This window comes from Temnothorax longispinosus, chromosome 2 (assembly GCF_030848805.1).
Source record: "Temnothorax longispinosus isolate EJ_2023e chromosome 2, Tlon_JGU_v1, whole genome shotgun sequence".
Classification (NCBI taxonomy): Eukaryota; Metazoa; Arthropoda; class Insecta; order Hymenoptera; family Formicidae; genus Temnothorax; species Temnothorax longispinosus.
This window is the reverse complement of record NC_092359.1, coordinates 3,503,295-3,517,473: the sequence shown is the minus strand read 5'-3', so window position 1 is coordinate 3,517,473 and position 14,179 is coordinate 3,503,295. Positions and strand designations below refer to the sequence as shown.

General features: G+C 41.9%; 1 protein-coding gene across 4 annotated transcripts in view; it reads left to right on the top strand.

Moving 5' to 3' along the window:
• The window catches only part of Dpr12 (defective proboscis extension response 12), a 276,297-nt gene extending 262,198 nt beyond the window's left edge, over positions 1-14,099 (top strand). For all 4 annotated transcript variants that reach the window (XM_071771541.1, XM_071771540.1, XM_071771542.1 and 1 more), the window contains one exon: positions 408-14,099. In XM_071771541.1, coding sequence (XP_071627642.1) covers positions 408-520 — 113 coding nt within the window. In that variant the 3' untranslated portion in view covers positions 521-14,099. The remainder of the gene's footprint in view (positions 1-407) is intronic.
• Positions 14,100-14,179: the final 80 nt, after the last annotated feature.

The window sequence follows — 14,179 nt, the reverse complement described above, 5'->3', positions numbered from 1 at the left end:
TGCGCGCGGCTGAAAGCGCGCGCGTGACGGAAGATGCAATTATTGAATAACAGGCAAAATGGCAGCGAGGGAGAGAGAAAAAGAGAGAGAGAGGAAGGGGAGCAGAAAACGAGAGAGAAAGATAGAGAGAGGGAGAGAGCAATCGCTTTATCGCCGGTTGTACTCTCTCGGCTTTAACATGTTGCAGCAGCAACAACGAACACGGTGCGCTACGGCGGAAATAACGCTCGACTTAACTTACAAGAGACACGCCACCGTTTTCCAACGGGGGCGTCCCGCCGTCGCGGCCCCTCGTCGATGTGTACTCGATTACCTCGATAACGGGGGCACCTCGACGAATAAAACAACGATCGATTTCGACGACCGATTTACTAACGGATCCCAACCTGTCTCTCTTGCCGTTTCAGGTGACAAGATGGCAGCGATACAGCGCCGCAAGACGTCGGCAGCGAAGAGGAATCTGGCGGGGTTGCTGGTACCGGCGGTACTCGTCGTAGCGAGCGTCGTTTTAGCGCGATAAGCGTTTCACTTCGAAATGTCCATAACTATTACGTCATTACTTCCGTTTGTGATAGATAGGATATTACCCTCCCCATCCCCCCGGGACTTTACGGTCCGCGTCTGCCCGCCTACCCCCTCCCTCCTTTTTCACCTCTCCACTCACCCCTAGGCTCACATCCTCTCTCTCTCTCTCCCAACCATCCCTCGCGGGGTCTTCTTTCCTCCCCCGAACCTACGTTCCCGTCTTCCGTTCCATCTTCCAACCACCCTTCCTCCACCCTTCTCTCTCTCGCTCGTCCTATTCCTTATTTACTTTAGTCGAGGTTGCCGCCGGCTGGACTACTTAGATATGCGAGATTTTCGTGGAAGATTGCGCGATTGCCTGCTCCAAGTCATTACGCGCGACGCGCATGCGACTCGAATTATGTAAATACTGCCCGGGTCGAATACGCCACGACGAGGCGGATTACGTTAGGCCAGGCCTGTCCAACTTCCGGGCACCGCTTGGTCGTCCGTTCTCGACTATACAGGCCAGATTTCAGGCCGGTCGGATGGAAAATTCACGCGGTCAATGTAAACGAATCGATCGTGTTGCTAACAAGGTGAGGCTATATTTCTCGGAAATCGGAAATAATTGATGAACGGGTTGAAAAGAGTACAGACTTCCGTTGCGTATATACATGTGCGAGAACGATACAAGTTTGGGATACAGTTGCTATAGACACCGCGTTTCCTTCAAGAATATGTTACACCTTTTACAAATGCACAGTTGTCACCCTCACAATTTTAATTTTTGGACTTATTTTGCTTTCGAAATAATTGATTAAACAAAAAATGACCAAATAGTATATATGAATCGGGGAATGTGTCGCTCAAGTGATTTTAAACAGAAACTGCCATTTGGTACAGGGTCAGAACAGTTACAATAATAAAATCCTAGATGTTTGAAGATAATTTGCATTCAAGAAAACGAGTGATTGGATTCTTTGTTTATTTCGAAGAAATAACATTCGGCTCAAGGATTTTGACTGTCTTCGAATAAATCGCATAGCAATTATATAAAATTCGCAATAATGAAACTGGTCGGTATGTACGTTATTGTAGGTAAACTAGGAGTGTAGATGACTTTTTGAGTTACTTTCAATGCAATATATTTACATCATGATTAAATAATATAGTGAACAATAATAGATTAATCCGACAGCATTAATCATACGTATTTTTGCGACGAATTGATGCCGCAAGTTAATTCGGAATTATGTATTTAAAATCAAATCAATTTTGCATCGATGCTCTACAATTTTATTTCAAGTTGCAATAAAAAAGAAGCATTTGCTCGTAAGACCTTTACTCGTCTCGTTAAGAGCAATAACTTCGCGGATATTTCGAATCAATCCGAATACCGATACGACCTCTTTCTGCTTGAATCTGCTTGAATAACGCGAAGTCTGGGAAATTTTCTCTTGAGATACACAAGCAAAGAAGAATAAAAAGGGCGTATACTTACACTTGGAAATACCAAGTCAAAACGGGAAAATTCAAGCGTCGACGCTTTGAACGCGAACGCGAAGCGTGGCATCTCTCCGCTCGCGCCACAATCTTATACGCGTTTTTCGTTTCTATAAAAATTGTTATGAAAAATTGTTCGCTTTACAAGCGAGAGCGCGCAAGGGGTCTGCGGGTATCGCAGAAGTCGCCCGCTCTTGCGACGTTGTGACGGCGTTGTCACGAGATGGAGATCGCACCGTCGCGTCGCACGAAAACGCGTTTATTGCACGACACCGCGGCGTCGTGCAAGAGTTTATTGCACGCGGCACAAACGCGAACAAAGCGCGGTACGTACGCGCGGCTGCAATTCCCGAGTGGTGAATCGAGCGTCGCTCCCGCGGTACCGTCATTAAAGACCATCATTAAGGCGTCTCGCGGCCACGTTGTTATACTGATTTTACTACTGAATGGATTCGTCGCTACATTCGAGTAGACATCGGGAATAAGATTGAGGAAGCATTCTTTTGCGTTGTAATTTATTACAAAATATTCTCTTTTTCAATAAAACCGTATAGCTTCACGGATATTTTTTATCTATCTGAATACCGATATACTGAGTGATTTTGATAAAAAGTAGTTCACCACGTATTTCTCGAAAACAGTCAGAGATAAGGAAAGACATCCATTAGCAAAATTATAGGACAAGTAGGGATACATAGTTTAGAGACCTTGTCTAAATAAATAGATGTTTTATTCCCGTAAACGTACAAACGAAATAATTGAGCTCGCAAACATGTAGGCACGTTAATGGGGCAATTTATCTTGACGATCTGAGTCACGGGTAGACTTCCCATTTGCGCGAGGTTGTGGACGCGTTCATACCCTCTGAACGGCGGCAGACACGTGGTAAAATGTCTAAATTTACCAACGCCGCTTTTTCGACGATTATTTGTTCAAAACAAACGTTATATTTTTGTATTTATTTTTCAAACAACTTTGATGTGTGCTGCATAAAAAATATAGGTCTATTTAACAAATTAAAGCGGGAGCCAGAGAATCTTTGCAAATAAAAATTCTACAAAAAACTGCAATTAGTAGCCCCTTTATCTAATTTATTTCAGTGAAAACGGCATCTCAATATCTTTAACGGTTCAGAATAGGTATGTTAACATTTACATGAATTACCCTGTATAGAATATATAAAAGTAAATAATTTTTATGTATCTATAGCAAAATTATTTTATAATAATAATTTACAATAAAGATAATTGTTTTCATTTTGCAATAATAATTGATAATTAAGATAGTTGTTATTATAAAACATTATTGTAAAATTACTTCGCTATATGACAACAGAAATTATTTATTTTTATACAAGAATTAAAAGCGGAATGACATTGGTATCGAAAGAGCGTCTCCATATCCGTTGCCGAATGTTATTTTATACATACGATAATCGCAAATTTTCTCATTTTTGTGAAATATGCGCGTGACTGTTGTACATCCTACATAAAATGAATTAAAAAATCAGCATATCGGCTAAATATTGAACAATCGACATTATGCATGTTGCAACGATCGAGCCACGTAGCTCTGATCTTAAAAAAATTGCAAATATTACATCGTCTAATCATTGAACATGCTCAGTTCCTCTCAGTGTGTCCTCGCTTTTTTACGTTTATTCTCTAACTCATTCATTATTAGAGTTCTGACCTACATAAAAATAATTGACATTATTACGCACAAATATCTCGGTATGATCTTGATAGCAGCATTGTAAAATCATCGACACGATTAAATTCAGCGACATTAAACGACAAATTCAGCGGCTGATGAATAAATGAACTGATCTCTTATTCTAAATGATCTCGATTTCACAAAATTAGCGCGTATTTGTTCCCGTTCTCCACTATGCATCATTGAGAGGCACGCTTACCCGAATCGGTTACCGAATTGCGGCATCGTTATTGGGCGTAAATAAGAACCCACCAGTTGGACAGGCCTATAATACGTGGGCTTATCGAGCAACGCTGGTGGAAACGTGTCGTGCGGAATCCCCCCGCCCCTCCATCCCACCCGGCGTTACTTTCGAGGGGCCCACGAAACCATCACGTAGCATCGTTTTCTCTCGCCCGAAACACTGTACACATCGGATACGCGTAGCGATTAAGGCAATTCAACGGTTCTTTCTGTATATCCTAATTTAAGGTGAGACACACGCGCGCGCGGAGATACCAAAAAAAAAGGAAAAAAAGACAGAAAAAAGAAAACGTAGGAAAAGTAGGATAAACGGTATTTTGTCGGGAATCGAATCCTTGCTCCCATCTTCGTTTGTATACTTATGCGTTATTCAGACGACATGTCTCGGGAAATATTTCCTGAAAAACGTCTCGCTCCTTCCGCGCGCGGAAGACGGATATACGTCAAGGGGAAACTCGCAGGTGGAAATTCGGGAACATATGCGCGACGTTCGTGCCGTTTAATCCTTGAGGGACTACAGTATATACGTGAGATTCAGCCGCGATGAAATCTTGGCGGCACGGCGTGTCGGAAACTTAAACGAGTAAAAAAGGTATATATATGAAGGGTATACGAGGATGACGCGTGCAACTGGGAGCGTGGAGAGCGAGCCCGAAGTCTCTCTTTGAGATTCTTCTTAGGCGCGAAATCACGTCTAATGGAAATCTTACGGGATTTATGACGCTCGAGAACCGCGCCCCTGCACCGCATCGTTGGGGAAAGTCACGTATATATGTCGCATCGCCGATATTATGTCTTATTCGAGCGCGGCCTGTGTATGCGACGCATCTGTATCACGACATAGCGATTTATTGTAGTAAAATACACGATATGCGATAAAGAAAAAAAGAAAGAAAAGCATTCCTGTACAGCTAGACTTCCATTCATCCGAAACACGACCGGCGGGATCTGCCGCCGCCCAGCATCGACGGAAACGTCCATCGGATAAATTGCACGTGTACCACACGTTTTCAATCCGCAAGTCTGTAACGTCTGAGATTAAATCGGCGTCGCCATCGAGTATCTGACGCTAATTCGGAGCACGAAAGTTAGGAGAGGTACGTATTTTCATTTCTAGAATCGTAATATAATTATTATCCTTTTGTAGAATATTTAATAGAAATATGAATAGTTGATTCACACGGCAAATTGAAGAGCAAAAATAGGGTTTTAATTATCATTGTTCACGAAACTTCTAATCAGATTTCCTTGCCGTTATTAAGGTACTTTATACAATAAACTCATCACTTTTCTTTGGAACTGTCCAAATCCCTTTCCTCGAAAGCGGTTAATAGTTTTACGAGGCAATTGATCATACTCTAATGGCTCGTAATAGTTCTCCGCGATAGAAACAATAGCGTAATATTTCACAAGCTCGCGTTCAACAATTCGTTCTAAATTTATCCGCGTTTAATAATAATAAGCGCGCAAATAAATATAACGTGCATACCGCAGTAATTTTCAGCAAGCCAGTCGGGCGTAACGTGAAACACATTACATAGATTCGTATGCATGAAAGTCCGTATGAACCGTGCGTAGAATTCGTGGAATTCCTATCTGCATCCCGTAAATCTAAAATTTTAATGAAGTTACTCCACGAGATAGAAAAGTAGAAAAGGAAAAAAAATCCCTTTTCGAATAATGTCTTCGTATGAATGTCGCGAAATTCAAACTCGACCCACATCGCGTTCCGTGCCGGCTTTACTTTATTCGTTATTACATGAGTAATACATCTCGTCGAAGGATTTTTACCCCCCGATTTACGCTACGAAAGACAGTCGTATTCGTTAAATGTTTGTTCTGCCTCGCGACATCTCAATCTCCCCAGCGATATTTATAAAACTGTCATCCTGACGTCGAAATATACAAGTAGCTCCCGCTCTCTCTCTTTCTCTCCTTCACTCTGATCGGATCCCATTATGCGTTATTAATAGAAATATGCAGAACGCGCGATGTCAATTCCACCACCGGAATTCTCCGCGGAACGATATTGCGAGGGATCCCTGTCACCGTTGTCAAATCGCTCGCTTCCTTTGATAACTTTTGATCGCCTGTTCGTGATAAATTTACGGTTACAGCTTTATCGCTTCGCGTTATTTGAAATTCAAGCAGTCTGCAAAGCGCGGTTACCGAATCCAACAAATTTCGCGAGAGCCCCTCCAACAGCTCCCCAATCGCTACCTCACGATCACCTCGTTACTGTAAGTTAATAGCTCCTTTACGTGTACCTGAATCGTCCTTCCAGAACCAAGTATCCATTCACGCGCGTTACAAAACACGCACATGAATGTATGTATTCTACGTTGATTTATATTCCTATTTACTCTAATATATGGCATGATTTTATTATTAATAATCCTTTTCAAACATCAGCTTTAATGTTTCAAAAAGGTCGATTCGAAATTGTAGTATTAGAAAGTAAATGTTCGATTATTTTTATTTTTAGAAATATTTTTTCTATTTACTTTTGGAATAAATTGCGGTATTACAGGTAATTTTCTTATTTCGCACGTGACTTATTTCGAGTTTATTATTACGGTATGAATTTGTCATTACGTTATTTCTATTATGTATACAGTTGATTGTAGGAATAGACTTTCCAATTATGATCAGTTATCGATATTCCGCCACTCCAGATAGATAAATTCAATTCTGTCGACATACATATTCAATATTAATCCTATAGAATATCTGTGATTGCGAACAAAATATATCCCCGTTTTACAGTATTGTTTGAATTATTTTCTATAATAGGTTCCAGAGTTATCTCTTTTATTCGCGCTATAAATTCCCAGAAAAAAAATCTGTTTATATTAAACTAATAACAGTAAACATATTAAACTAAAATTAACAAATAACTATAACATTTTTTAATAATACAGTATACAGTATTCTAGCAAACTAACGCAGTGTAAAATTGGAAGTTTCAACGCAAAGGAAAATGCGGTCAGTTTTTTGGCGCTATACGGAGGAAAAATCCAGACCTCTTAGCGATAAATTATTCATCACAGAGTTTTAGTTAATAAAACAGCAACTTTTTATCTCAACTTTTTTCACCTCTGTCGAAAAGCCAGAGAGAGGGGGAGAGAAAGAGGGAGAGACGAGAATAGCACATCATTCCACCTACGATGCTCGCGCTTTCAGTAAAGATTCAAGCGGTCCCGGGGCTAATGGACCGATAACGTGCACGCGTGTATTTATTTATATTCACGCGCCGAATCGAAATTCCTATCTACGAGTATTTCGATGTCGAATACCGGCTGATGAAGTTATCGAAATAGCGTGGCGCGATACGCCGTAATGAGAACAATGCGGCGCTCCTCGAATATTTACCAACCCCACGGAATTCTGCAATAGCGGCACGGCCGGCCGTCACGCTGAAGCGACTACTACGCGAATTCCACGGATTAGCGCGCCGATTCCTCGATTAATTTAATTAAAAATGAATACCCGATGGAAATAATCCCCCTTCCCCTCCCGCGCCCGTGCCCGCGTCCGCACCAGTGCCCCCCGTACGCTCCCGCCCGCGGCCGCGGCGGCGGCCGCGCACGCTCGGCGAAATCTCGTTCGCCCTCGTAAAAGTCGTAGCTCGTACGTGCTCGCAATTATATCGGGATTAAACCAATTATTATCGCAAGAGCGACGTTACATACCGTTATCGACTGGCGTTTTCGAATCGCGATATTCATGTTTGTTAATGTTAAAATAAGATCATAAAATTGCTGGAGCAATCTCGCGAGCGTGTACATAATATCACGTCGCAACGCAGCTCATTAGTCTGTTAATATTTTCACTCAAAACCAGCAGAAATATTACTTTTATTACAAATCAGTTACGATTTTATATTTGATAACATTAATAAAAACGATAGTAAGAATTGTTTTATTTAAACTACTAGTAGAATATTATTCCGTTAGTATTATTTTACAGAGCATGGAACTTTACTCAAGCACAGCAAAGCCTCTGCAAGGGTACTAATTCTTTAATTTTCTAATTGCACTAAATTCGCTCGTTTTACTCAAGTAAATTTTCGTTCCACTGTGTAATTAGCATAATCATAATGTAGAAGGAAACAGAAAATCTCGCTAAACTCGTTCTCAAGCTTAGCTTTAGCTTGATGCAAGCGATCATAAAACAAATGATTCACGGTTGTTAACTCTATAATACAGACGTCCTCGCTCACAGGCAGTAAACGATCGATCTTGCCGTATCCCGTCGACGATTATCTTGTAAAGGCTGTAAAACCGACGGATTAAAGCGCGCTAATGACTCCATCATCGATCTCATGCGAGGTAGATCTGTCATTATTAGACGGAACGAGATGTGTGTGCGTATGTGCGTGTATGTTATGTATAAGTGTACCAGATCCGAGCTGCGTACGTCAAAATGACGGCGTAAAACCACGCGAATGCGAACGTTACGGTAACATGAAGATGCTTTCGTCGGAAGAGCCTTCGACAGAGCGGAAACGCCGTGGATTGACGTGACCTTTCGATATTTGAAATAAATGTTGGCGTATCTCTTCGCCACGTGACAATTTTTCGCGATGAGTCGCGCGGCTCGGTTTGATTACACTCTGAATATTTGCGATAAAAACAGCCAGGCGTGTGGACGCCGCAACAAACGCAATAATTATCGGCGATCGAACGCTCGTTTTCTCTCGCAACGCTTTCACCTGCGAATCTTCGAAAGAATCCGCGTCTCGCTTCTCGCTCCGTACACAATGAACCTTTAATGAGTTCCCTTTGCAGCGCGGGCAATTCTGATGGGGACGGTCGCGAAAGGAAAGAAACGAAAGACAGAGAAAGAAGAAAAGGAAAAAACTGGGCAAAGTAACGTTTGATCGGTGGAGCGTGAAGATGGCTTCCGCGGATTTCGTGGAATCGCGCGCAGTCACCCGTGTATTATGTATCCGTCGTTATCTGGCCAGATAGCGGAGGAGAGCGCAACGGGGAGGGAAAAAAAACCGCCGTAAGAAAGGGTCACGACACACGGGGGTTCATTTCGCCCTCGGCGCGGCAAGATCTCTCTTCTCTCCTTAAAGATCTTCTCTATGCATCCCCCGATCCCCCTTCCGTCCCCCCTTCGACCTCGCAAATCGGCGGAATAGCGGTCTTGTAAAAACATCAATAGAAAACGGAAAGCCCTGCGGAATTAAATCGAGAGAAGAACGTTCTCTCCAGACTCTCGGAACACTACGTGTGTCTTTTGTTTCTTATTCGCCCCGATACCCCGTCGTTCTACATCGCGCTTGTAACTCCTTCTCGAAACGCTTGTTTTCTTTAATCGTTCTCGACGGCCGGCGTTTAGCGCGAGAAACTACTTGGCAATCGGAAATTATATATTTGTAGACGTTTAACCTCTATTGCCTATTATTACCTTGGGTGCGCAATAATATTTCTTAATTAAGGACTAAATGCAAAAAATAAAGACTAAAATCTTATTTCTCACTTATCGTTACAAAATTGATCTCATTTTACGTGCAGACGTGCTACGTATAGGTTTAATTATATATATTGACTAAAACTGTACCGTTTAATATAATTTCAGAAAATAAGTTTAAATTCTTTCAATACATAAAAAAATAATAATAAGATATCTTACGTACAGCAATTCCGTCTAAAAATTACTTTATTTGATATTTAGTTATACACCTGACCTTTCCAGCAATATATTATTTCTTTTTTCTTTCTAATAGAATTCCAAGTGCGCTTGATTTGAATATCAGAATTTATTCGAGCACAAAACCCCGTATTTGACCTGACTCGGTTCGGCATTATATTCGGCGAATTCGCCCTGTGGTAATTCTCCCAAACGCGGGCAACTGTTTCGCACTGCTTTGTGAATCGTAGAATTATTAAAATTGCGTAAAGCGAAAGCGAGAAAGAGACGGAAGGGGAAGAGGGAGAAAGAAAGCGTTTACCGCGGGAAGAAATATCATGAGACATCATGCTCGTTGGGATAATAAAAGCGGGTCGCGCGTTATAATCGCGTCGCAGCTATTTTAACAACGTTACTTTTAACAGTCTAATAAGGTGACGGCTGAGTTAGGGCCTCTGAGCACAAAGATTGTCGGAAACGGTTACGACAATCTTTGTGCTCTGGCCCTTATACACTGAGAATGCATCTCGCGCTCGGGATTGCTCGTCGCGATTAAACGCGCAGAGAAGGGAGAAAGCGATAGCCTTCCGAAGGTGTTTTACGAAACGGCACCCAGGGTCCAGGGATGCAAATTACTCGGAGGAAAACTTCATTAGGAAGTTCGCGACGGTGCCACGCCTAAGGTACAATCGCGTTGTGTCCGCGAGTGAAACTTTAGCACACTCACTCCCTCGGCGCGGTGGACCGTCGATCGCGATATTGCCCGGCGCGTTTAATTCGATCTCGACGACCGCCTCTCGCGCGCCACGAACGCACGATGAATTATTGATACCGATCGCGTAATAAATTCGCGATCGATGCCCGCACTCGTATCGCGGATGATTATGTGCGCGATTCGATGACAAATGCATGCGCGATTGGTATAAGCGCGCCCGCAATAATGCAGCGAAGCGGGGTTTTCGAGCGAGACGTCCGCGTCGGAAAACAACGGCCTCGGACCTCGACGACACGTTCGTACTATGCCAATTACGAACGCACGCGCTTATTAATCATCGGTCATTATAGACGCCGCGATTGTGTTTCGCAATTATCGGAAAGATGAATATATAGTAACGCGGCGTTTCCGCGCAAGTGGGAAAAGGGAATTTCAACGAGGCAAATTATATCTAAACAACCGCGCGATCGCCAAAACGGTCCGAACAAAGGCGGCAAATAGCGATCGGGAAGGCAGGTCGAGCGGAAATTCTTGATCGCGGGGCCACCGATTGAATCCCATTCGGAATTCGAGCGGCGAGCGACGTAATCGGCGCTGATCTATCTCGAGTTCCCAGCCGGGGACGCGTCGCGGACGGTCCAGCAGTCGCCGCCGGCCGGCCCGGATTTCAAGCCCGATTCGAGATGCGGACGAGAGAGTGCAGGTGCGAACGAGAGACCAGGATTGCGGACCGCCCGGGCGGAAGACTGATTGGCCGACCCAGATGCATACCGTTATCATAAATCTGCCCGAAATCCCTCGGAACCGCGCGGATATACATTGCCGCCCGCCGCCGCCTGCGGGGTCGTCTGGAGTCCGTGCGTTCTTCATACTGTATTTTCGCGGCGGGCCGAAGAGAAATCGCGCGCGGTTCGCGGGATAAATTAACGCGCGGCCGTCGTTGTTGCGAGTTGCGAGCCGGCACGCACAGCTCGCGTTTTAAACGCGAAATGTAATCAGCCTTTACCGGAATAAATATAGGTCGACTTTTTCGCCTTACGCATTCCGACGAGTATAAATTTAAAAAAAAAGGGGGAACTTGATGTATCGTCGAGCGTGTAGCGCCGCGTAATGAATTCGGCTCTGAGCGTTTGAGGCCGGCGAGTTGGGGACCACCCCACATCGTGTGTCACTTAAAAAATTACCCCGCTAAAGATCGATAAGAGCTTAAGGCTGACGTGATGATAAAATAAATTGATTGTGATTATCGCATATCTAATAGCGCTAAAAAAAATTGAAATTTAGTCAAAATATCAATAAAAGATAGGGAGACCGTATATGGCACGTTTAATTGGAAGTCGGATATACAATAAATTTGCATGTATTCGGGCGTGATTAATCCTAGCTAGCCACATTTATTTCCGAGTCCTTAATTCGCCACACTCCGGTCCGTGAGCGACCGCTCGACTTTGTCGCACTGTCATTTTCATTCTAGTTAATATTTTTATAAGCTTGTAATTTAGCAATCGGAAATTCAAAGTCTAAATAAGATATTTGTGACAATAGCAGACCCAGAAAACGATTTAAGTTTAAACCGAACTTATTAAGGAAACTAGAAAATTATATTATGTGAAAATTAGAAAACCGAAAAACATTCAGCAGTCCACTGGACCGGAATGTGGCGAGCGAATATAGGCGATTTCTAAAATATTTCGTTCTCGATTACTTGGATATTAAATGAAATCACGTTCCCATGGCGCGACGGTTAATGAAACTTTGAAATGACTTGAACCAAACGTTTACCAGCGGCGTCTCGAACCACCCGACAGGTATCCGAGTACCTGACGTGTCTCTTGACACGTGACGGACGCCGCTTGTTGGGACGTCTTTAAATTCCGAATTTAACCGCCTAATTTAAAATTCTAGCGCAATTTGCCAACTAATCTGAGGCGATGCACCCCGTGAGTTTGATCAAATCTCCATTTCGCGAGAGATATCAAATATCTTTGATGATAAACGAGCCATTTCGAAACATTGAAAAATCAAACACTTCGACAATACAAATACTTTAGATCAAATTGTTTGTACGTTCTCTCAGAGACGTTTTAAATTTTTTTTTTTTTTTTGGACGATTCCAGCGACAGAGTATAAGAGTTTCTATAAATTTTTATATCACAAAATGGATTTTTTTCGCGATGTAGTACACGTGTAAAAAAAAAGAGATAATCGAATAAATACACACGGAATTGAGTCCGCGCTTATACCATTGATAAATGGAATAAAATCATTGGAATTCCGGATACATTCACCGACACGCTTTTGTTCGCGAAACATTCACGATTTGCGAATTTAATTGTCACACATTTTTCACAGTGCAGAGCATGAGTAACGATTGTAAAATGAAAGAGCCATTTTCCCTTTCTGCCGCGCGTATTTCGGCGCATATTACCTGTGAAAAATTCATCATACGCGATGAATGAGCGTAATCGATCAGCAAACGTTCGTACATCAAAGTTCGTTGATCAATGAGAATCAATAATCACCTGCCGCGTGAATGGCAACAATCGCGCATTCCCGATAATCAGCCGCGTTTTAGCACCGCATGAACACCACAAATACTCTTAAATTTACGCCTCCGAAATTAATGCCGGAACGTGGTTTAATCATAACGTCAAAGTGAAATAAACCCAAATTAAAAAAAAAAGTAAACCGGACTCATCGTTTCTCACATAAGCAATGGAACTTAACTGAGAAACAGCTGTCACTGTGCTTAATTGATTCGCGGGAATATAAGTTCTGAAGCGCCTGTGTGTGTGTATATAAATTGCTCTTGGAACTTTATTTTAAGACGCGTAATTCATTAGAGAAAAAAAAATCAAGGATAATTTCGAAAACACAGACGAGATATTTGTGGCGTATCTCTCCAGAAAAATGCATTTCCTCTTATGAAGATATCGAAATATTTTTATTTCGATTTAAAAACTCGAAACGTCAATAGCCAAAAACGGTGATGTTATTAAATAATGGATCGCGAGTTGATTAACGAGTGATTCGTCGTTTCTGTAAATAGAGCGGGGTCATTCGTATCTTCTGGCAAATCTTTTTAGAATAATTTAGAATAATTTTGTTATATATCAAAGTATCATGAATGTATACGTCTGTTATACGATTGTTAATCATTCGTAATAAGCTTTTTAAATTTGTATAATTTATCAAAACGTGTTAAAAGGTGCTCACGAATAGAATTCACATTTATGTGAATTTTATTCACGGCGAGCAGACAAAGATGACGAGAAAGCAATATGTTAAATTGAAATTGCATATAGTAATAATTGTGCATGTATTATACGTCTGATTTATCGTGTACGTGCAATTCGATACAGGCGAGAAGCAGAAACGAGGCTGATGAAATGAGCGAGACGTTTTTCAGCGTGATTTTTGTGTACCAAAGGTATTTTCTATTGCATCGTCTTTACTGTTCGTTATTATTAAGATTATTAATAATTATTAACTTTACGGTGTAACGATACCAAATTAAGACCGGCGTACGATAAACGGGATACGACGTTGTCCGCATCGCAGCGCGTTTATCTGCACTCACTCATAGGATACTCATAGGATCTACTGACATTAAGGATAAGAACGATAATGTACGGTACATTACGGTGGATTTCGAATTAATTCTTAAAGAATTAAACGATAAACTCTTGCAACTTAATGAATTTCTCAGTATATGTCTGCAATCATGTATTATAGAAAAGAAAATGATTCGATTCAATAAAAACTTAAGAAAATACTCGTGTGCGAATTATTTACCTCTGACGAAAGCAATTTCTTGCTTGAAAAAAGGGATGATTAAATTATTTGACGTAGTTT